A 23,318-nucleotide genomic window follows, 5' to 3' on the forward strand; every position below is an offset into this window, starting at 1 on the left:
TAAGTGAAATATCTTGATTTAGTATTACTTTTTAAATTTACTTGGTAGAAGTATGTAATTGTCAAGGAAGTAATCAACCTGTTATTTATTTTTAATTAATCTCTTTACCATTTTGCTGTGAAATTGTAATTTGTTTACGTTTACGGGCTGATCAAATAAAACCTTGCCTTTATTTCAGATAAAGCAAGGGAGAGATCTCAGTGTAGTGTGAAAGCTGTCAACAAAGCTTCTAGTGCCACACCGAAAGGGAATTCAAACAATGGAAATAGTGGCTCTAACAGGTAGGAAAGTTGCCGTATGTTAAAATTAAATTATCATATAATCAATATCAGTAATCATAAATGGAAGGGGATGGTAGTTAAATACTATGAAATCATTTATATTAGACTTTGAAATTCGGTGCATGTCATTATTTGTCTGATGCATTCACCCTCCTGCATTTTTTATAATTCTGAGACTTAATTTTCCCTACTAGTGTATACAGGAGAAGGTAGTTGGCAAATAAGAAAAACCAAGCAGACAAAACTTTAGGTTTCAGTGATTGCTGCCAACAATCTGGTTATAGATTATTACATAAGAAAAGTCTTCTGTCTAGCCAAGTAACCCATTTCCAGATTGTAGCATCCCTGGTTGGTTTGCAGGATATACTTTTGGCTGTTGCCATGACCTTATTGTCCTCAACGGTTATGAATGTATACTTAAAAAAATGAAGCCTAGTATCACCTTCACCATTCTTTTAAATCTGCTTTCAAGTAATTTGTTTATATACAACCTACTGGATAAAGATGTGCTTTCTACTTGTTTTAAAGATGTCCTTTAGTATTCAAAGGGCTGCCCTTAGTTTTGGAGTCCTAGTGTGGCATTGCAGCATGATGCACTGGACCACAGTATCAGTTTGATCTGCAAGGTTGGCAGTTCAAATCCTCCAGATGCTTCTTGGAAACTATAGAGGGATACTATGAGTCAGAATTGACACAATGGCACTTAACAACAACAACACCCTTAGTAATAGAATTTTTTATATCAGTAGAAGCCCTTTATGATTTTAAACATGAAATATGGGTTAAGATCATTTGCTTTAAAGTCTCATGTTTTTATCATTCAGCAGCAAAACTGTTAAAGAAAATGACAAAGAAAAAGGAAAAGAAAAAGAAAAAGAGAAAAAAGAAAAGACTCCAGCTACTACTCCAGAGGCCAGGGTACTTGGTAAAGATGGTAAAGAAAAACCAAAGGAAGAGCGGGTGAATAAAGATGAAAAAGCAAGAGAGACCAAGGAAAGAACACCAAAATCTGACAAAGAAAAAGAAAAGTTCAAGAAGGAAGAAAAAGCTAAAGATGAAAAATTTAAGACCACTGTTCCCAATGTAGAATCAAAATCAACTCAAGAAAAAGAAAGGGAGAAGGAGCCATCCAGAGAAAGAGATATAATAAAGGAAGTGAAATCCAAGGAAAATGCTAAAGGAGGAGAAAAACCACCAGTTTCTGGGTCATTGAAGTCCCCTGTTCCCCGATCTGATATTGCAGAACCTGAACGGGGCAAGTTGTGTTTCTTTTTATTTGTTTATCTTTTACTGTATGCTTGGTCTTTGTCTCCTTATTTTGTTAAATTATCCTAGGAACTTTGCTAGGGAATCTATTTAGTTTAGATAGCCTTGAGAGTTGGTTAGTTATTTTTGCTTGGAAAAAATGAAGATTGGAATCATACCTGATTTGAACTCTTTTTTTTTTCTTTTTGTCCCAACAGAACAAAAACGCCGCAAAATTGATTCTCACCCTTCTCCATCGCATTCCTCAACAGTAAAGGTTAGTATAGCCTGAGGAAGGCAGCGTCCATGTTAGGCTCACCTGTTTGGAATACCAGTGTCCTGACTTCCTTCAAGTCTTGTGCCAAGTATTCACTGGAGTCACTGGAGGTTTTATAATGCATTAGAAAATGAATATTTTCTATATTGGTGGACTGATTTTTTTTGCTATTGAGTATTTTTATTATAAAAATATTAAAACTTCAAGGACTTAGCACTAATTTTGTAAATAATGTTTCAAAGTACAAGAGAAATTTTACCCAGAAGTGCCTCGCTGCTTTAAGCAGTCTATTTTTGGAGTGCAATGGTAGCTACAAGCAAATGAATCTTTTCGGCAGAATGAAGCCTATTTTTCTGCATAAATATTGAAGAATATATAGCACTGAAGACTTCTTGGATGATACAGAATAACAAGATACCTCTGAATTCATCAAGCTAAGAAGGAGTCTTGAAAGGAGTTCGATTGTAAAGTCTCCTTGGTGATCAGTTCTGCTGTAGTTGTGTGTATTCAGTGAGCATGCAGCTTCTGTTTATCTTCCCTTGGAGGTTTGTTTATACCCATTGGGTTCCCATCAAGTTGAACCTTGCGTTACGATAAAAGCAGATGTGGCATCCAGTCCTACCACCCAGCAAAGAGAAACCCCAGGCATTCAATCAACTGCAGCACAAAATCGTGGGTGTAGCCTTCTTGAAGACTCAGGGTAGCCATTCCTTGCTCCATATTTAATTTTAAATCTAAAGTCATCTAATTTCATGGAATCTTTGAATTTGCAGTACGTTGAACTTTTAAAACTGTAAGTTACTAATTCTTCATCAAGAGCACTGGTGGAATACTGTAATTGATTTCTTTTTCTTTTGTTTTAAATGCCTTTTTTGGTGGGAGGTACAAAATTCACTAAGGCACTTTGCAAAAAAATTTAAAAAGTAATTTTCTATAGAATACATTTTATTTTCTTGATATAATGCCACTGTTTTCTAGCTTGGTTGTTTGTTTTTTTGGTAATGTATATTTTAGAGTTGCAAGTAAAGTAAAATTTGAAACCTCCCAATTAAAGAAAAACTGAAAATATAATACACTGTTTTTGTACAATGATCTCCACTATTTTAAACTTCGTGGAGAAAAAAATGTTTTGCTTTCTTAAGCCTCTTAAATTACCTGTAGCTTAAGTTTTGGAAAATGTGGCATGTACATATATTTATAAATTCTGAGCAGAAATATATTTTTATTTATTGCATTGAGTATATACAGTTTTTTCTTTTCTTTTTTTCTCAGCATTACAATTCCATTACATGGTTTTGTTTTGTTTTTATTGTTGATGTTCATGTTGATAATGCCATCATGAGATTTATCCTCACAAGAAGTAGCTGGTTTTATTTTCAGGTTACAGCCACACCTCCCAAAGTTCCTCTGGGTTCTGAGAACTATGCCAGCTCACCTGTCATCTCCATTCATTTTCTACAGGACAGTCTCATCGAACTCAAGGAACCTTCAGCAAAGGTTTGAGTCTTTTAAAATCATCATGCCTAAGTAAACCAAAAATTCTTTACTACTTTTTATTTAGATTTCCTCCTCCTGGTAAATTCATTAAGCCAGGATCCATGGGGGAAAGAGATCTTATTTTTTTAGAATGACCTCTAAAAATACCTATCACAAACTGACACAATGGCTGGCACAGGTTGCTTTTAAAGAAATTGTTATAAAATGTTTGTAATGTGGCAACATTTCTGTAATCTCTCCTTGCTTGCTTTGTTATGCATTCTCCTTTTATTCTTTAAAATTCTTGAAAATAGATTTAAGGATTAGACAAGGGTTTGTTTTAGGGAATATATTTATTATTTAATTTCTCAAAACAAATCTGACAGGCTATTTTCAGTATGTTTTTTGTTTAGACAGCCCGAAATACCCAAAAGTGAAGTTTCTGCAGTCACAAAACTGTTCTAAAAACTGAGCCTTTTTCATTTCATAAATTTTTTTTTTTGTTTCCTCTGCTGAGCTACCTTTTTGGTAGTTGTAGCAGAGTACCAATTAATGTAATCATTCCCCTGGATGATAATACTCAACTTGGTGGTTTACATGTCAATATTAATTCTTACCTGTCATTTTCCATTACTGAGTATTCTGCTACTAAAAGTAATCTGCAGTTTGTATATCTTAAAACAGAAATCATTTCGTATTATAGCTGTATTGTCCATTGTTCATGCTGTTTTGTATTATTATAAAATGTGTACCGTCCTTTATTTTGATATTCTACTTAATCCCCTTTTAAATCTGCTAAATATGATTCCTTACTGGTGGACCAACACAAAACAAAATTCTGAAACAGCCAGTTGACATCACAAATGAATTTTACATCTATAGCTTTATAATGAAATGTCTGTGGATACTGATTGGGTAAATAAACTTATTTTTGACAGTTAAGATTAGTCAATGTGCCTGTTTCCTAAAATTGTAGGATTATTTCTAGAACTTACTGTATTAATAAAAAAGAATATCAGCTGTTCTGTGAGCATTTTATTGGCTAGATTAAATCTATAGTAGGTTTCTATAACCAGTTTGAGATTTTGTATGTCAGTCTTAACATCAATGGCTTTTGCAGTCTAGTTTAAATTTATGGGTTAACTTTTGGATATTTTCTGAAATATATCTTGAAAAGCAGTTTGATACCTTTTAAAGTTAACTGGATTTTTAAAATCAATGATGGTACTTCACATTTGTGAATGTCTTGTGTAGATTTCAGTATACATAAAATAACTTGGTGTGCTCATAATAGCACTGTGACGTAAATAAATAGAGTAGTTGGTATTGACTTTTTGACAAATAGGACACTGAAAAGTTCTTGAGATTTTCCCAGTGACCTACAATTGGTAGTACTAAAACTGGGACTAAAATCAAGATCACTCATTCTTAGCACCTCATCCTTTGGAGTGTTCGTTTTGTTTTTTAAATAATAGTGGTCTAAGTCAGTCTCCCTTACCCCCCACCCCCTTTTTCACGGTAATTTTGTGGGTAGTTAAAATTCAATGCCTTTATTGCTATCCAACCAGGAAAAAATGGGAAATAGCATATGAAGACATTTTAAACAATTAGGCGAATCATACCACTTTTTAGATCCTTAATGCTTCACATGGTATCTGGCAATATGATTAGGTGTTCAATAAATAATTGAAATGAACTTTTAAGCCTTTGCGTCAGAGTATTGGTTTGCATAATAGCTGATGTTGCACTTTTACATGTCTAAGCAAATGTAATAGAATATGACTGCCTTAGAGAACAAATTTTACTGGAATTTGAATGATGTTTAAAATTGATTATCTATAACCTCAGTATATTTGAAGAAGCTTGTCACTTGTACATATAAAATTAATTTCCCTGCTTTAGTTTAACTTCTTTAATTGTACTTCTCCGTGGGATTTTCTATAAAGGTAATATATTCACTTTGCAATCCAAGATAAAAGCAATAACAAGGATTCAACTTAGCTAGTGAGAAAAAAATATTCAAATATTTTTTGTTATTTCATCCTTCACCCCTAATTCCCAACAGACATTCATTATGTGCCCCCTGCCATGGCTACATTTTTATTTCTAGAAGTCTCTTTTCTTAATGTACCAGTCCTTTCTTCATAAGGTGTGTGTGTATGTGTGTGTAAACATTTTATTGTGGTTTGGGTGAAATTTACTAGATAAATTAGTTTCTTTTCAACAACTGATACTCATTTTGTTTCGTGACTGTTAGTTGCAATCCCCTCAATGTAGTCTTCCCACGTCCTCCCTGGACTCAGTTAATGTTCTGACCTTCCAATCTTAGCAGCTATATTTGATGAAGAGAGTGTTAAAACATGTTCTCTAACCACAGAATTCAGTTTTTAATTCTAGTCACTATTTAAAAATAAGGATGTTATAAGTCTAAAAAAGTGAGACTGCTCTTATGTATCTCAGCCTAAATGAAGTCATTGTAGCAGTGTTCTCTTAAATAGATTTTGAAAATTGGTCAAATTTTTTGGGGGGGACCTAATTAATGATTGCAGTGTTCGGAATAAGAGCAACTCAAGAACAAAATCCAACAATGCTATGAATACAGATGAATCATTTATTTTATTTGGCAAATAAATGTATTATGCTATGTATAAAAGGAAAGACACTTAGCTTCCTCTACCATATCAGAAACTTTGTTACAGACAAAAATAAATGACATTAAATTAGTAGAGAATACCTGCCACATACACACAAATATAAAAAAGGACATTGCAGAATTGAGGAGGGTTGAGTGGTGATGGTTTTGAGATGGCTTTGAAGGCTAAATAAGATTTCACAAGATTAAGATAATGGAGTGACCATTCAAGGAGCTCTGGTAGCGTAGTGGTTACGAATCGGGCTGCGAACCTTAAGGTCAGCGGTTCGAAACTACCAGCCGCTCCGCGGGAGAAAGATGAGGCTTTCTACTCCCGTAAGGATTTACACCCTCGGAAACCCTGTACAGGGTCGCTATGGGTCGGAACCGACTCGACGGCACCTAACAACAACAACAACATTCCAGGTGAAGAGAACTGTTGCAAAGGGCAGGGTGCTAAGAACACTTGATGGGCATAGCCTAGAGTGCATTGGTTTGCTGTATAAAAGAAATTATGAAAAGATTGGGGAAAGCTTGCAAACTCCAAGCTAAGGAGTATGTATTTTATTGAGTGGGCAATGAGAGACTATATTTTTGTGGAAAAAATATTGTGGTCAGAGGTATTCTTAGAAGGGTACAAAATAGGAATAGAATTGGGGATATTTCTAAACTAAGAATTTATGATTGTGTATTAATTGAGCTATTTGACTCTTTAGGCCAAGAATGAAGTATTTATTGGAACAATAATGCCAGAAGTAAGTCCTAGAAAAGGTTTTTTAATTGCTTACAATACAGAATTCAAGTTAGATACAGTTAAAACTTCATTCTTACAAAGTTGTGTGTATGTATTTGTAATCACAAACCTTTTGTTTTCCTTTTATTGGGAGAAATTAAGCAATACTTTTCCTAGAGACATTTTGAGTATTCAGCTTCTCAAGTGAGAAATAGATGTCTTTTGTTTTATCAGTTTCATAGCTAATAATTATGAACCTCACAATTTAAAATATTGAAGTGTTATTTAAGACATAGCCAGCAAGAGTATTTTGGACAAGCACTTTTATGACTGTTTTTCATTCTCTTGCTCTTTGTAATTGATAAACATTTTGTGTATTTCAGTTGATCATCAACTTTTAAAACATTGAAATTTTAAAGACGCTACTTCTGCATTGCTATAGCAGTATTTCTGACCCAACTGAATTGAAATGTTTGGTCATGTTAAAAAAAATAAGTGTTTCTTAACTGATTATCTTTTTTTTTTCATGTATTCTGTTGAATACTAAAGGATTTCTTTGTGTACAAATATTTGACTTTTGACTTGACTCATTATTCTACTTATTCCTAAGGTATTTCTATAATTGTATAGTTATATAATAAGTTTATTCAGTGTACCTGCTGCCTAATGCTTTTAATGTGTTAGACATAATCTTGTAGCACATTTATAAATGCCATAAAGTTAGGTATCTGATTATTTCCTGATTACTTCCTAAATATTATCTTTTATAATTTCAAGATGTTCAACTAGTATAAGTAGGATAATCTGTGAGTTCTTCAGAGCTAGAATATTCAGACTCCTTGGTTGTTTTGACTATTTTATTGCCTATGGGCCCTTTGGCAGCAACAGACTAAGCAAAAAAGAGCACCGACTCATCATTTTCAGTCTTTAAGTTGTTTCATCATTTTTAGATGATGAAAATGACTAGATGGTTTTCTGAGCTATTTGGAACCATTAAGACAAATCTTACAGTCATTTGAAGTAGAGAGTATGTTGCCAACAATATGAAGAGCTGGTGGAGCTGTAGAATAAGCACTGCTAACCACAAGGTAAGCAGATGAAACCCACCAGCTGCTTGAGAGAGAAAGCAACAGTATACAGGGTCCCTATGAGTCACAACTGACTCCACAGCACCTAACAGCAACATTCATGGATTATACTGAGGCAGAAAAGACCTTTGGTAAAGTCCTGGCTAGGTCCTATTTTCTAATTTTTGCTTACTATCATTATTGATTGCCTATCTTAAAATTCTCATGATTTAAAGATATGTACCTTTTTTACAGCAGAAAATTCTGTCTCTGTTATGCACATCTAGACTCTTGTAATGGAGATTACAGATCTTCAAAACAGAGCCATAAGGAGAACTCCAGCATATGAATTTACTGAGTATCAATTGAGGCAGTAATGAACAGTTGAGTTTAGATGATAATTTTTAAAGGGGGAAACATGGAAGCCTTCCATAATTTGTGTCATGGATTTTTTTTTTTCTTTTTAACCTCTTGTAATTCAGACAGCTGACCAGTTTTGCTTTTGGGTCTTTCATGAAATTAAAAAACAACAACAAGAACAAAAAGCAAAACAGTGCCAATACTGGAAAACTAATAATCTTTAGTAATATTGCCTTAATTTAACAGCTCTACACTAATCATACTCCTCCACCACTGTCCAAGAGTAAGGAGAGAGAAATGGACAAGAAAGATTTGGACAAGTCACGGGAAAGATCCCGAGAGAGAGAGAAAAAAGATGAAAAGGACAGGAAAGAACGGAAAAGGGTTTGTAACCTTTTATAACCCAGTTTGGAAAAGTTGATATCATGTGTAGTAGTATGCTTGTTGCCTTTAATTTTTAATGCTGGTACCCTCCATAGCAGTCCACTATTTACTGTTTTATTTGCTATTGTAGCCCTAATGTATGTTTGCTACTCTTACAGCAACAAGGATACTCAGTCTTCTAATCTCTCTAATCTTGCTTGTCTGTCATGCCATTTTACCAAGTCTATGAAACTACCACAAGTAATCTCCAATGCTAGTTCTTTGCTCTTCTAGTGTAAAAGTAATAACCTTAAAGCAAAGGCCATAAACCCTTGATCAATGTAGCTCACAATTCTTGGTTCTAGGATCATTCAAACAATGACCGTGAAGTGCCACCGGACTTAACCAAGAGGCGTAAAGAGGAAAATGGAACAAGTAGGTAGACTTAATAAATACCTTTGAAGCAATCATCAAACTGAATTGGAAAAGGCTTTCATGATTTTCTTTTATAATTTTAGTGGGAGTTTCAAAACACAAAAGTGAAAGTCCTTGTGAGTCTCCTTATCCAAATGAGAAAGACAAGGAAAAAAATAAGTCAAAATCTTCAGGCAAAGAAAAAGGTGGTGATTCATTTAAATCTGAAAAGATGGATAAAATCTCCTCTAGTGGCAAAAAGGTAAATTAGGAAAACAAAAGAATAGTATATTTCTATTTTTAAAATCAGGTCTTTGAAATTTTTAGCATATCTTGAATACTTTTTTAGTTAAACAATCTTTTGCTAATTATTTTGGTATGGGGGAAAAAGGCAGGTTATCTGTTACTTGCAAACTCAGTTCCAAATTACTAGTAGGGTAGAGCTTACCACAGAAATCCCTTTCCTCTCCATTCCGCTCTTACCTGTGTCCATTCGTTGAGTTTCAGCTTTTCTTTGTATTTTCTTTTTGTTCTACTGATGTTTTGCTTTAGTTTCTCTTCACTTATGAGATCAAAATATTGTCACATGTATTCTCCCAGACCATCACAGAGTCATAAAGTCTTTATGAATCATGATTTTAAATGTATGTTTATAACATTTTCTAATAAAGTAACATGTTTGCAGCCTGTATTTGATTTTAGAATTAACTGTAGGGTGCGCTTTCGTAGATACTAAGGTATCATATCACTTGGATGATAGTAAAAATAGATCTCATGTATCTGCTATAAAGTAAGTAAATTATCACTGATGTATAAATGTGCATTATCATAGAATATAAATGTACATTATCAGAATACAAAATGTGTGTCATATTTATAATTCATAAAGCAGTTTTAGGAAATAATGTGCAAGTTTAAAAATTTCTGTATGCCCTAAGAGACTGATTCTCGTAAATAAGTTTATTTTTAAGAGGTAAATTTCCACATAACAGCATATTAGTCATTTACAATAAAGTATTCAATTTCATGGCATTTAGTAAATTCATCATATTGTACAACTATCTCCTCTATCTAGTTCCAAAACATTTTCATCACCCCAGAGGGCACTTGTATCCATTAAGCAATTATCTTCCTGGATTTACCTATTTGGGATAGTCCATATAAATGGAATCCTATAATATGTAACCTTTGTGTCTGGCTTCTATCATTTCAGCATGATTTCCCCATATTGTAGCATGTGCCAGTACTTCATTCTTTTTGTGACTGAATAGTATTCCACTGTATGTAAATTTTGTGTATCCATTCAATTGTTGATGGACATTTGAGTTGTTTTCACCTTCTGACTATTGTGAATAGTGCTGCTATGAACATTCATGTACAAATATTTGTTTGATGACTTGTTTTCAGTTCTTTGGGGTGTAGGAGTAGAATTGCTGGATCGTATGGTAATTTTATGTTTAACTTTTTGAGAAACCACCAGACTTTTCCATAGTGGCTACACCATCTTACATTCTAACCCAACAGTGTTTGAGGGTACCAATTCCTCCACATCCTTGCCCTTATTTTCTGTTGTTTTTATTTTTAATAATAGCCATCCTCGTGGAAATGAATGGTGTTTCATTGTGGATTTGATTTGAATGTCATTAATGACTAATGATGCTTATTAAGGCTATTTAGAGAAATGTCTGCTCAAGTCCTTTGCCCATTAATTATTTATGTTGTTTTTTCTTTTTGTTGTTGAGTTGTAAGAGTTCTATATATATTCTGTGTATAAGACCTTTATCAGATACACAGTTTACAAATATTTTCTCCCATTCTTTAGGTTGTCTTTTCACTTTTTGATAGTGTCCTTTGATGCACTAAAGTTACTATTTTTGATGAAGTGCAATTTGTCTATTTTTTTCTTTTGATGCTTGTGTTTTTGGTTGTCATATTAAATAAACTTAAAGGAAAAATTTATGACAGGTGGGTGTTAAAGTGGTTTTTTGAGCTGATTGTTATATTTGATTTTTCTTTCCCCACTTAATTCCACCATTCATTATAGGAGTCCAGGCATGATAAAGAAAAGATAGAAAAGAGAGAAAAACGGGACAGTTCAGGAGGAAAGGAAGAGAAGAAACAATATCCTTTTCATTGTAATTTTTTTCAGTGAGTATAATGGAAATCTTTGACACTAGTCATGTTTTAGAATTGTACTCTTTAATACATGGTTTAAATGCCTATTAGCTTTTAAAAGGTCTCTCCTACTCTGAGGATCAGACTTTAGCCACCTAGTAGACATAGCAAACGGTCCCTCATCTGATTATTCAGTTATGCTTGTTAGTAATCGCATACATGAGCCCTGGATATCCACAGATAAATGTAAAAACTTTCCCTAAAAGCCGAGACTGTAAATTCCAAAAAGGCAAAGTTTTTCCCTAAAAAAAAAAAGGAGAAAAGCCAAAGAGGATAGAGAGAAACACTGTTAACTGATGATGTATGGAGGGGATTATAATCAATGCAATGAAACAAGTCATATGAATGGTTGAATGTGAAACTGATGATGTGCCCTGTAAACTTTCAATCCACAATAAAAACTTTAAATTAAAAAAAAAAAAAAAAAAAGGTCTCTCCTAGTACAAATGTATGAAATCTGGAATTGAGAGACTTGGTGTTCTTGGTTTAATTTCTGTGGTGATTGAGGCTGTTACATGCTACCAAGGGATTTAGAGTCCCTCTGGTTGTATTATTACTGAGAGGAAAAAGGGGACTAGAGAATCTTTTGGGCTGGAGACTTGGGAATAGAAGGGCAAAATAATGCGGAAGAGAAGCAAAGCTGGTAGAGTTAGTGGCTACCAGGCTGTTCATAACCAATTAGGCTTGCTAGCTGAGGGATTGTACTAAAAAGTGAGATACTTTTTTTTTTCCTCCCAAAGTTGTTTTCCCTTAATTTGTTATCTACTCATAAGTCCTCAGACAAGCACAGATAATGAAGACTTTCCATCAAGGTGAGTGTTCTCTCACTTCGTTTCTTTGATAATGTTGAAGAAACTAGATTCATTTTGCAAGATACAATTACTGGAAGCTTGCCCCTAAATTAAATGACTGAGTCTTTGGGTATAGTTGCAAAAGAAGATTCACTTCAGTTATTTTTAAGCTGTTTTCATTTTAAGCTTGCTGATTAACCACACTTTTCTTTGTTGTTTTTTTTAACATAACAAGATATATTTGAGGATATCTGACTTCTCTTTATCTCTGGTTCCCATCTTCTTGGGATAATTGATGACCCTTTTTTTTTTTGTACCTTCAAAAACCAAAGCCTTTGCTGTCGAGTTTATTTCAGCTCCTAGGGACCCTATAGGATTGTTATAACTGCTCTGTAGGGTTTCCTAGGTTGTAAATATTTACAGAAGCAGGCTGCCACATCTTTCTTCCATGGAGCAGCTGATAGATTCAAACTGTCATCTTTTTGGTTAGCAGTAGAGCATTTAATCACTGCCCCAGGAGGATTCCTTTTAAAGTTCTCATGCAGGCATGTTATCCAGAAATTTTTGCTTTACGTTTTTATAACACTTTTTTTTCTACGTTTTTATAACACTGCCCATATTTCATAATGCTGGCACCTATGATCTGTACTTTTATGGAATTTAAAAGGTGTGGTTTTGTTTTCAAGGCAATTCACTTATACCTTATGTGAGATTTCAACGTAAATGTTTACCTTTTTATATATCAAAATGGTATTTTATTAGAAAGTTTTAAAATAGTTTTAATAGATTATATGCCCATCTTAATGGATAACATTCAAAACCTTTTTTGAGCACTTAAGATCATGTTGTTATTGCTGTTGTTAGGTGCCGTCTAGTCTGTTCCGACTCACAGTGACCTTGTATTAGGGTTTCTGAGGAGTGGCTGGTGGGTTTGAACTTGATGTTAGCTGTCCAGTGCTTATCCTATAGTACTACTTGGATAGCTATTTTTGTTTGGTGATACCTTAGGGACAATCGAGGTATGTAGGGTGACTTGCCTCCTTCATTTAATGATTTCAAGTGGCTGTTTTTGAAGTTGACTTTTTTTTTTTATAGCCCATTTTCAATACTGTTGTTAAGTGCCGTGGAGTCGATTCTGACCCATAGCGACCCTGTATAGGGTTTCCAAGGAGCAGCTGGTGAGCTTGAACCGCCTACCTTGCAGTTCAAACAGCTTTGCAGTCTGGCACATTAACCCACAGCACCACACCAGGACTCCATTTTCCATATTAGCTGTCACTTAATGCTGTTATGTACACTTACTGTCTGTGTTGTTGTTAGTTGCCATCGAGTTGATACCATCTCATGGTGAAACCACCCCACCCCCAATGTTAGTTGCTGTTTCTAGTGTTTTATGAATCCAGAAAGGTAACCAAGACTATTACAGTTGTTAAAGAGTGAGAAATGTGTGAGAACCAGTTCTGTACAAGGGAATGAACTTTAGAATGGGGATTTTGTGATACTTATTTTAATTTAATAGTTTTTTTAATTAGGAAGATTATAAAAGGAATAGTATTGCCATTCTTCAATTGTAGCTGTCTCACTAAACACCCTAACTCTACTATCTTCATTAGGATTGGACTTACTAGGGCTACTTTTTTTTGTTAGTTGTTTCACTCACATAGGCCATAAGTTTTTACTTCTCTACAGAGTTTCTCAGAACCAAAGGCATGAAAAGTCTGACCACAGATAGGCATTTGATTAGTAGTAAAACTTCTAGATTCAGATATCTTTTAAACACATTTAGTTCACTCTGTTAAATTTCTTGCTGACAACTATGTACTGTACTTTCTTCTTGAGTAGACTTTTGCATTTTGTGAGACTGGTTGATTTTCCCTTTTTCCGACCACTTCCTATCTATAGAGATAGATTCTAGGTTAATCAAATGTTTCTCTTTTTCTTCCTATTCTTTTCGAGGTTTTTTGTTTTTTTTGTCCATTTGCTTGTCCTGCGCATCTTCTGTTACTTGTCTTTGTCCAGATTAATTTAATCACTCCTTGATTTGCTCTCTTGAATACCAGTAGCTGCTTTGCCTTGAATCTTTTCTCCACTTTAATCTTCCTTAAAACTTCCTGTCTAGTGAACTTAGCCTCTTTGAACTGTCCTGTGACTTCTCAATTTTCATTTGATATGGTAATCCTGAACTACTGTATCCTATAGGGTTGTGTTATGTATTGGAATCGTTTTGATAGCAGTGGATCTGGTTAATTCTGAACTCCTCATGAATGTAAGTTCAACAAACTTTTTGAGGATTCTTCTGTGACCCTGCAGATTTGCTCCCAGCCCTTCAGAAAACTCAATCACTTTGCTTTTTCTTATTGTGGATATACAGCTTTGATTTCAAAGATAGTAGCTGTTAGCTCTATCCTACCCATCTGTATGTGTAGTCTACTGCATTTTTATTCTAATTGTCCATATCAACCAGACCATATATATTTTGCAGGTCCACTTTTCACCTCCAGTCTCATATATGTAACTTAACAATTTTATCCCCTAAATCCAAGACTGCAAATTGTCTGCCTTTGGACAGAATGTGGTTTGTTAAATGTACTTTGTTGGACTTGCACAATGTTTTAAAATCATTAAAATTTGGCTGCCTTGAAAGATCAGAAGAATTGACAAAATCCAGATTTCATCTTTTCTACAAGTATTGGAACATCTAGCAACATTGTGTCCTGATGTATACATGGCAACAATCAGCTAGACCTTTCTAGGTGCTGTTCCCTCTGGATAGGACATGGGACTTTTTTTTTCAATTGTTGACCACAGTCAGTTCCCACCCAGCCCACAACTGGTGTTGTAACTCAAGCTGTAAGCCATTTTGCTTGTGTCCATACGTGGAAACTGACCTACTAAATACTCAGTTTTAAATTTAGGTATGTATGGCTGTGTTGAGGCATAACCTAGATGCTGATAATGTGTGTTAGCATAGGCAATGCTTGATTAAGTTTCTTAATATCTTCAGATTACTTACACATGGACCTGCCTAAAGAGTCCTAGTCACTGATTGGCTATGTATATGTGAATATATAAAAGGTTTTATTGCTTGTTGTATAGCCCCCTCCCTAGACTAGGGTCTTTTTTGAAGATAGTAACTGCATCTCTATTCTAATCAAGCAACTGGGTATTTTTCTTTATTTTCGGCTTTCCTTCAGATACTCTGTTAACTTTACTTAGCTATTTACAGAGGTCTTAAATGTATCTCTTTGATATCTGGTGTGAGCATCCATGAGAAAGAATATTGACTTATTTTCTGCCATCAAAGAGAAGGTTCAGTGTATTTACAACATCTGTCAGAAGAGAAAACTATTCTGATCAAAAAGAAGTTGCTTTGTATGCTCCAACATAATTTTTGAGGGCAAGTTTATTATGCTTTCATTTTGGTTTGTTCATAGTAATCATTAAATGTACTGCACACAAATTCTTTGTTAGGAGATTGAAATGATTGATAGACACTAACCATTTTTCTAATCATTTATTCTCTTTAGAAATACTGGGTATAGATCTTTGCATTGATACTCATAGTAGGAAGAATTTTCTGTTTCCATGCTCTTTCACTTAGGTAGACTTATAAGGTGCTGTTGATGGTTTTTAAAAAAAATCTGGACCTGAAGGCTCCCATGCTACATTTAACCTTGAGCGTGATTACCCCTTTGGTTTTAAGCAGGGTCTTAAAAGTGTTTGTGGAAAAATTAAATTAAGATAATGGAATTTTTCTTGCAACTTTTTGAAGCCCTCTCATACGCATTTATTCTTTGAAGCATCCCTGGATACAGCTAAGATTCAGCTCAACAGAATTTCAGTTTTAACTTTTGGTTACATTTTATCCTCACCGAGTAAATCCCCAAGAAGTAGTATGTTGTTAAATGCTGTTGAGTTAGTTCTGACTCAGAGTGTCCCTGTATAGAATTGCCAAGGGTGACTGGTGAGCTTGAACCGCTGACCTTGTGGTTCAGACCAACTTTGCAGTCCAGCACGTTAACCCACAGCGCCACACCAGGACTCCAAGAAGTAGTATATTGTTAAGTGCCATTGAGTCGATTCCGACCCATAGCGACCCTGTGTAAGGTTTCTAAGGAGCAGTTGGTGAGCTTGAACCACTGACCTTGCAGCTCAAACGACTTTGCAGTCTGATGCATTAGCCCACAGTGCTACATAAAGGAGTGTAGTGGAAATAGGACTGTCCCTATATCTTTCTCCTCATGATTTCTTTCTCGTAAACGTTCATTTGACTTTATAATTATCAAATTTCATTCATATTTGCCTTGCTTTTGGTTGTGTGTGTGTGCATGATTGCCTGTATTCATGAACAAATTATGTTTGTAAACTAGGATCATGGAATACTGGTACAAATGAAGGGGGCCAAATTCTGGGATGCCTCCTTTGAGGTAAAGACACAAGTAAGCTATTAATTGAGCTTATGTTTTTTTTATAGTGTCTCAAAAGACAAATTTGTTGTCATTAAGAGGGTTCTTTTATGAGGAATCTGTGAACTGCTGGAACATTTCTTAGGACCTATCAGGTGAATTCGACCATAAAATTAGAGTGAGAGTTGTGTGTGTTTTTATAAAGGCATACCTCTGATAGGAATGGTGGATTTATATAAATCCCTATTTTCTTCGCCTACGTTGAACACTACTCTAGCTGCTCTTTTCTCTAGACAACCCTCCTTTCAAATTTGCTTCTTGCTCTCAATAATATTGCTTAAAAGCAGCGACTTCAACTCTGAGAGGGTCTTCTTTGAGGGCATTTCATGCATAGTTTCTGATGCGCTGGCAAAGGAGGAAAGAACATGGTAAAGCATAGAGAAATGATAACCCTACTGATAGGGCATGACTGATTTCTGTAGGCCCAGATAATTTATAGATATAATCTTGTTTCGACAGAGTAGAAGACCACCTTTTATTGGAACATATCCTTCAAACATGATACTTCCAATGCAGTTATAACATTAATTGAGTACATAGATATCCATTAGGAGGACAGCAGTTCATGAACTGAGCCTGAGATAGAAAAACAATTGCGAAATATCAATAGTCTCAGATGTGCAAAAGAGCCTGTGCTTTCTTATTCACAATCTTTAAAAGCAGCACATATTTAAAAGAGTACTTAAGTAACCATAGAAGAATATTAGGATAATATGGTATGGAATAAACTCAATGAGAAGAAAACTACTCTGCTGGAACATAGAGTCCCAGTGACTATTTCATCGCTATGTGACTTTCTCTTAATAGCACCTAGCGCTTTCTGAAGTTTACTGAACTTTGGGGTGGTTTTCAAGTTTGTAATCCCAATACTTAAGCATTATTTTATAAATAACCTCTGGACCCTAATGAGAGGCTAACACCCAGTATCCTCTTTCCACTTGCTCTTGTGCTTGCTGATTTGTCATTCCAGGATATGGACAAACCCCTAAGCTGAAGGTCTCCCAGAGGAGGATGCCAAAGCTCCATGCATCATTCTCAGAACGATATCTCCCATAATTCAGAGCTTCTGGTGCTGTCCATTTAATGGGAATCGGCTTTAAGCCAGAAGATGAATGCACACCACCATCCTCTTGATGAGACATTCCAAAATCACTGATTTTCAGAACATTTCCACCTCCAGGCAGTTTCTTGCAGCAAGGTCACTGTGTATACAGTTTTTATTCCAGATACGCCACACCAGAAGCAGCATCTAATGAATATCTCACTACCTGAACTTTAATTCCGCCTTCTTTCTCAGAAAGGAGAGGAAATTGCCTCCTGGAACCACTTCTGTAAGGATGTAGATAGGCCATCTTTGTGTGCGAACTCTTATACTTTTGACAATATTGAGATGATCATATTGCTTGAGGATTTTGGCTTGTAAAAACATTAATTTCAGATCCTGGGAAAGCTTCTTTACACATTTTCTCAGCAACAGCAATTTTATCCTTTCATGTGCCATTAAATACTTCACCAAAATTTCCCTTGCCTAGTAACTCTCCCGATGTGAGACCCATTTCTTATCTTCTTAGTTACGGCCATACTGATACCATGATGCTCTTTACTGAACATTTACCTTGTTTTTCCAGTTTTTTAATTGAGATAAATTCACACAACAAAAAAGGATTAAAATAAAACAAAACCTGGTAACCATTAGCAGTCACTCCTAATTCTCTCTGCCCCTGGAAACCACTAATGTAGCTTCTTTCTCTATGAATTTAGCCTATTTTGGACATTTATAAATGAAATCATGTAATATGTGGTCTTCTGTTTCTGATTTCTTTCACTTAGCATCATGCTTTCAAGGCTCATTCATGTTGTAGCATGTATCAGTACTTCATTCCTTTTTATGGTTGAATAATATCCCATTGTATGAATGTGTACCACATTTTGTTTATTCATTCATCAATTTTGATGAACAGAAGCAATGACTTTTAAGTATTAAAATTGTATGTTCAGCATTAGGGATCCATGATTATAATTGGTAATATCAAGATTATTCATGGTGTGAACAGAATGTTTGAGTTGAAACAAATATGTGAATTATTTGTCAGCATTTCATGAAAGTGATGATTTTCTAAGGCCCCTTTTAGCTCTGGTTTTATCAAATACGTGAATGTAGTATGTTCATCAGTAAAGTTTAATGCATTAAGCATTAGTTTTTAAAATTTGAATGAGAACATTGTTAGGCAGATAGGAAATTATTTGCCACATGTGATGATCATGTTCTGGATTTATTTGAATATGTATGTAGTATTTGAAAAATGTCTACATAAAGGAAAAGAAATGAGTGTAATTGAGTCAATATATTTTTAAAGTAATTTTTTATAATTTAGCAGACATTGCAACTTGCAGCTTAAGTTACTATTAAAATTGTGTCCTTGTATAAAATGTAATGTCATTTCTCTTTCTTTTAAATTTTTGATTGTTGATCATATGAAATAGGTTCCTTTTCATTGCTACATGTTTTGTTTACTTTTGACAAGCTACTGCCCCTGTTGAATGTTTTATTTATTGCTATTTTTCTCTCTTCACCCCGTTTTTTTCTCTCCTTCCCTCTCTCATAAACAAAATGTTCATTGTTTTTTAAGTCATCATAATGTCCCTGTGTTAATGGCTTCTAAAAGTGGACAGTAAGAACTACATGCATATTTTATCCCTTTTTGAGGACTTAATTCAGATGTTTGTTATTGATGAAGCTCACTGACTTTTCTTTAAGTCAATCAATTAATCCTTTCTTTCTCCTTCCTCTCTTTCCTTCTCTCCCCTCTTTCCTTCTCTCCCCTCTTTCCTTTCCCTTCCCCCTTCATCCCTTCCTATCTATAAATATAATCACTTTGTTTCTTTCAGGTGAGATTGGAATGAAATTGTTCAGCTGTGACAGAAATTTATTTTCCTGAGTAGATTGCCAAGCAATTATGAAGAGGGCCCATTTTCAACTCCTTAAATTATTCAGTTATCTGCTTTATTGCTCCATGCTGAAAACTTAAAATTGAGTTGTGCATTACTGTATTTTAACTTGTTGCTTAATTTCTTCATGTTTATTTTCAGTAAATGGCTGAAAGTGTTAACTGTTCCATATTTTTAGCACAATGTGCTGCATACAGTTTCCAACAAGCAAATAAGGTTACATGTGTACAGAATTTTACTTAAGTTTAATTAAATATTGCCTGGGTTTAGTTGTTTTTGTTTTTAAATCTGAAATGCTTTCTTTTTATTGGTTGAAACAGAAAATAAACAATTGTTGAACCATTTTGAATTTACCTCATTTTAAAATGCAGTTTTAATTTATTATTTGGCCTGTTTTTAATATCATTCACTAAAAACTAAGTGGAAGCAGTGTCTTATGCAATGCTTAGGAATCCTTTTATATAGGATGTGTACAACATTAAAACCTGTTTAAAAGAAAAGTCCCAGTGCTCACTTGTCCCTTGCCATGTTTTTTCTTGTAATTATGTCAGACAAATCTTGGGAGGGGGATCCAGAAGTTAATTGTCTTTTAATTCTACAGCTACAGGAGCTTTGTATTGTTGAACTTTCGTCTGGAAAAGTTTCACAGTGACATTTTTAAAAGAGAATTTTTTTATCTACTGAATTCTACCAGTGTAACCTTTTTTCTAAATAAACAATAGTTTTCTCAATTGATTGTACATCATTGTGTATGTTGTTGCTTATTCAAAATAACTTAGCAAACTTAACTCTTAGATTTCTGGCCTTCTCAGTTCTTTGTCCATGAACTACAGTGTTTTCAAATGACATATCTATTACTAAGAAAAGTCCCGTTTGGTAACCTCTGCTTTGGGGTAAGATAGTGGGCTGAAATCATACCTCAAATTTACCACTTAGCCTTCTGTTCTTTGGAACCAATCAATGATATCTATGCAAATTATAATTACAAAGCATGATAAAAAGGATGTAATTTTTTAACAGGCTAAGAAATGCTAAGCACATTTTAGAGTTGACAAAGGGACATAATATCATGTGATGCTCCTTTTCAGGTACTTGTAATTTACAAAGCGTGGTTAAGCAGAGTAGTTACTTTTGAGATAGTGATCCATGCAAAACTTTCTGACATAGAAATGCTTAATTGTGTGATTTCAGCATTGAGAATATAGCTATGGTTCACCTCAAATTCATTTTGTCGGTAACACTAGGGAAGAGTTTTCTAGTCACTGCATTGCTTTTTTGGAGTCCTGGTGTGGCACTGTGGATTAATATGCCAGACTGCAAAGCCGTTTGAACTGCAAGGTCAGCAGTTCAAACTCACCAGCTGCTCCTTGGAAACCCTATACAGGGTTGCTATGGGTTGGAATCGACTCGATGGCACTTAACAATAACAACATTGCTTTTTACATTTTAATTTGAAAAATTACATGATTGTAAGCTTCGACTGGTGGCAGGGGCAGGGGACGGAGGCCCACAGGCCCAGTGGTAGTGGTTGTTGTTGGTGGTAGTCGTATGCCATGGAGTCGGATCCAACTCGGCAATCCTGCACAAGGTTTCCAAGGCTGTAAATCTTTATGGGAGCAGAAAGCCTCATCTTTCTCCCGCGGAGCAGCTGGTAATTTTGAACTGCTGACCCTGAGGTTAGCAGCCCGACACGTAACCACTGCACTACCAGAGGTCTTTCATGGGCCCTATTGTTGTTAGGTGCTATTGAGTCGTTACCGACCCATAGCGACCTTATCCCCAGCAGAACAAAACACTGCCCGATCCTGGGCCAACCTCACTACTGTTGCCATGGCCTGTGAAATCATTTGGTCTGGCCTTGCCAGGGCAATCACACTTGCAGCCATCACATTTGTTGTTAGGGGTGAGTTAATTAAATGACCAAATATAGCAGGCTAACTTTTTTTTTTGGTGTCAGTCTTTTATTTATTTTTATCCTGGTGGTGGTGGTTATGTGTCGTGGAGTTGGTTCTGACTCATAGTGACCCTGAACAGGGTTTCCGAGGCTGTAAATCTTTACGTGAGCAGAAAGCCTCATCTTTCTCCCAAGGAACAGCTGGTAGTTTCCAACTGCTGACCCTGAGGTTAGCAACCCTATTTGTAATCACTACACCTTATCCTAGAAGCTTAAAAAAATGGGAGTTACCTCTTGCCCTCTGCTCCCAAAAAGTCTTTAAAGTTACATCTCTTAATAATTTCCAGATACCTTCTTCCTCTTCCTCTAAACTCTCTTAGAAAGTTCTGAAATTCTCACCCAGTATTCATTATTCTCTGCCTTGATTTAGAGTTATGCATACTATATCTCCCAATATTGGCAATAATGTTTAAGGTTTTATTGTGAATTGAGTGATAGTTTACATGGAAAAACATCAATTTTATATTCATTTCATTGAATATCTGTGTATCATCATTCAACAATATTTGCTTCTATTCCCTTTTATTTATTTATTTTGTGATGGACACAAAAACATAAATATATCATCATTTAAACAACCACAGGGCACATTCTGCATACCTAGCAGGCTAATTTTTAAGTTGGTAATTTTGTATGGCCTGTGGATGATGATACAAATTTTGGCAGAAAAACGGTTCTCCATCACTGTGGGTTAATGTGCCAGACTGCAAAGTCATTTGAACTGCAGAGCCAGCAATTCAAGCTCACCAGCCGCTCCTTGGAAACCCTATATAGGGTCGCTATGGGTCGGAACGTACTCGATGGTACTTAACAATAACAAATTCCTGACTTACATCATCAGTAGCTTACATCATCAGTAGCTTGTCTCCCTGCTCTCCCTATGATTGAATACAGGCAATCTTTGCTTGTGGCCTTGATAGAAATGCATTGAGAATGGGACATCCAGCAAGTTAAATCTTTGGGTGTAACTACAAAAGTAATGATGTTGGAAATAAAAAATGTTTGTGTAAGTTCCTGTCCCTCTGGTACTTTCAATTTATCTGGAAAAATAGAGGCTAAATGAGTTCTATAGGAAGTCAGCAAATTTTTTCTGTAGAGGGGAAGATAGTAAATACTTGGGGGTTTGGGGGCCATATTGTCTCTGTTGCAACTACTTAGCTGTACCCTTGTAGCATGAAAGTAGCCATAGATAATAGGTAAATAAATGACCCTCACTGAATTAAAACTATGTTTACAAAAACAGCTGGTGGGTTGGATTTGGCATGCAGAATGTAGTTTGCCAGACGCTATTATAGAGAATAGGTGGTGGTGGTAGTGAGCCACTGAGTTGGCTCCGGCTTATGATGACCTGGTATGGGGTTTCTGAGGCTGTAAATCTTTATGAGAGTAGAAAGCCTCATCTTTCTCCTGTAGTGTGACTGGTAGATTTGAACTACTTATCTTGAGGTTAGCAGCCCAGTTCTTAATCGACAATGCTACTAAGAGAGTAGTAGTAAAGTGCCATCGAGTCAGTTCTGATTCAGCGACCCTGTATAGGATTTCCAAGGTGAGCTTGAATCACCAGCCTTGTGGTTCAGACTGACCTTGTGGTCCAGTGCTTTAATTCATAGCACCACACCACACCACACCTCCATAAAGAGTAGACAGTCTCAGAAAAAATACATTAAAGTACAATCATGAACAAAACAAATGCTCTGCTCTCATTGAACTTCCATTCTAGGTGGAGGTAGATAATTATGTTAGGTGGCGAGAGGAACTCTGAGGAAAAAGTAGGCCAGGATGAGAGAGGCAGGGGCAGGGCTTACTGCTTTATATAGACAGTAATCAGGAAATGAGCAAAGAAGGATATTTTGAGGCAGATATTACAGTATCAATGGTTTATTGTTCACAAGTAATGTGAACAAGAGAGCTTTGATACCCAGCTCTTCTGAACCTTATAACATGGAAGTCATGCAGCATGCAGATCACCTTTCTCAGGACTTAGGCTCTGAGTTGTAGTGACTGGTCATTAGACTTGCCCATTTTCTAGCAGTTCTTAACTTTGGGCACATAAATGGGTCTGGAGGGTATTTATAAGCCAGAAGTCGAGTGTATTTTTCTAAATCTAGCTTTCACTAGATTATCAAAAGGGTGGT

The 23,318-nt window shown here is 35.4% G+C and overlaps 1 protein-coding gene and 1 pseudogene across 1 annotated transcript in view; one reads left to right on the forward strand and one right to left on the reverse strand.

Annotated features, from left to right (window-relative positions):
• The window catches only part of THOC2 (THO complex 2), a 159,277-nt gene extending 139,308 nt beyond the window's left edge, over positions 1 to 19,969 (forward strand). The window contains exons 30-39 of the mRNA XM_006862851.1: positions 179 to 281; positions 1,106 to 1,536; positions 1,745 to 1,803; positions 3,265 to 3,300; positions 8,318 to 8,455; positions 8,800 to 8,869; positions 8,953 to 9,110; positions 10,893 to 10,969; positions 11,790 to 11,835; positions 19,170 to 19,969. Coding sequence (XP_006862913.1) covers positions 179 to 281; positions 1,106 to 1,536; positions 1,745 to 1,803; positions 3,265 to 3,300; positions 8,318 to 8,455; positions 8,800 to 8,869; positions 8,953 to 9,110; positions 10,893 to 10,969; positions 11,790 to 11,817 — 1,100 coding nt within the window. The 3' untranslated portion in view covers positions 11,818 to 11,835; positions 19,170 to 19,969. The remainder of the gene's footprint in view (positions 1 to 178; positions 282 to 1,105; positions 1,537 to 1,744; positions 1,804 to 3,264; positions 3,301 to 8,317; positions 8,456 to 8,799; positions 8,870 to 8,952; positions 9,111 to 10,892; positions 10,970 to 11,789; positions 11,836 to 19,169) is intronic.
• On the reverse strand, positions 17,183 to 17,781 carry LOC102826117 (annotated as a pseudogene).
• Positions 19,970 to 23,318: the final 3,349 nt, after the last annotated feature.

Source organism: Chrysochloris asiatica, unplaced genomic scaffold, assembly GCF_000296735.1.
Source record: "Chrysochloris asiatica unplaced genomic scaffold, ChrAsi1.0 scaffold00051, whole genome shotgun sequence".
In the NCBI taxonomy this organism is placed as follows: Eukaryota; Metazoa; Chordata; class Mammalia; order Afrosoricida; family Chrysochloridae; genus Chrysochloris; species Chrysochloris asiatica.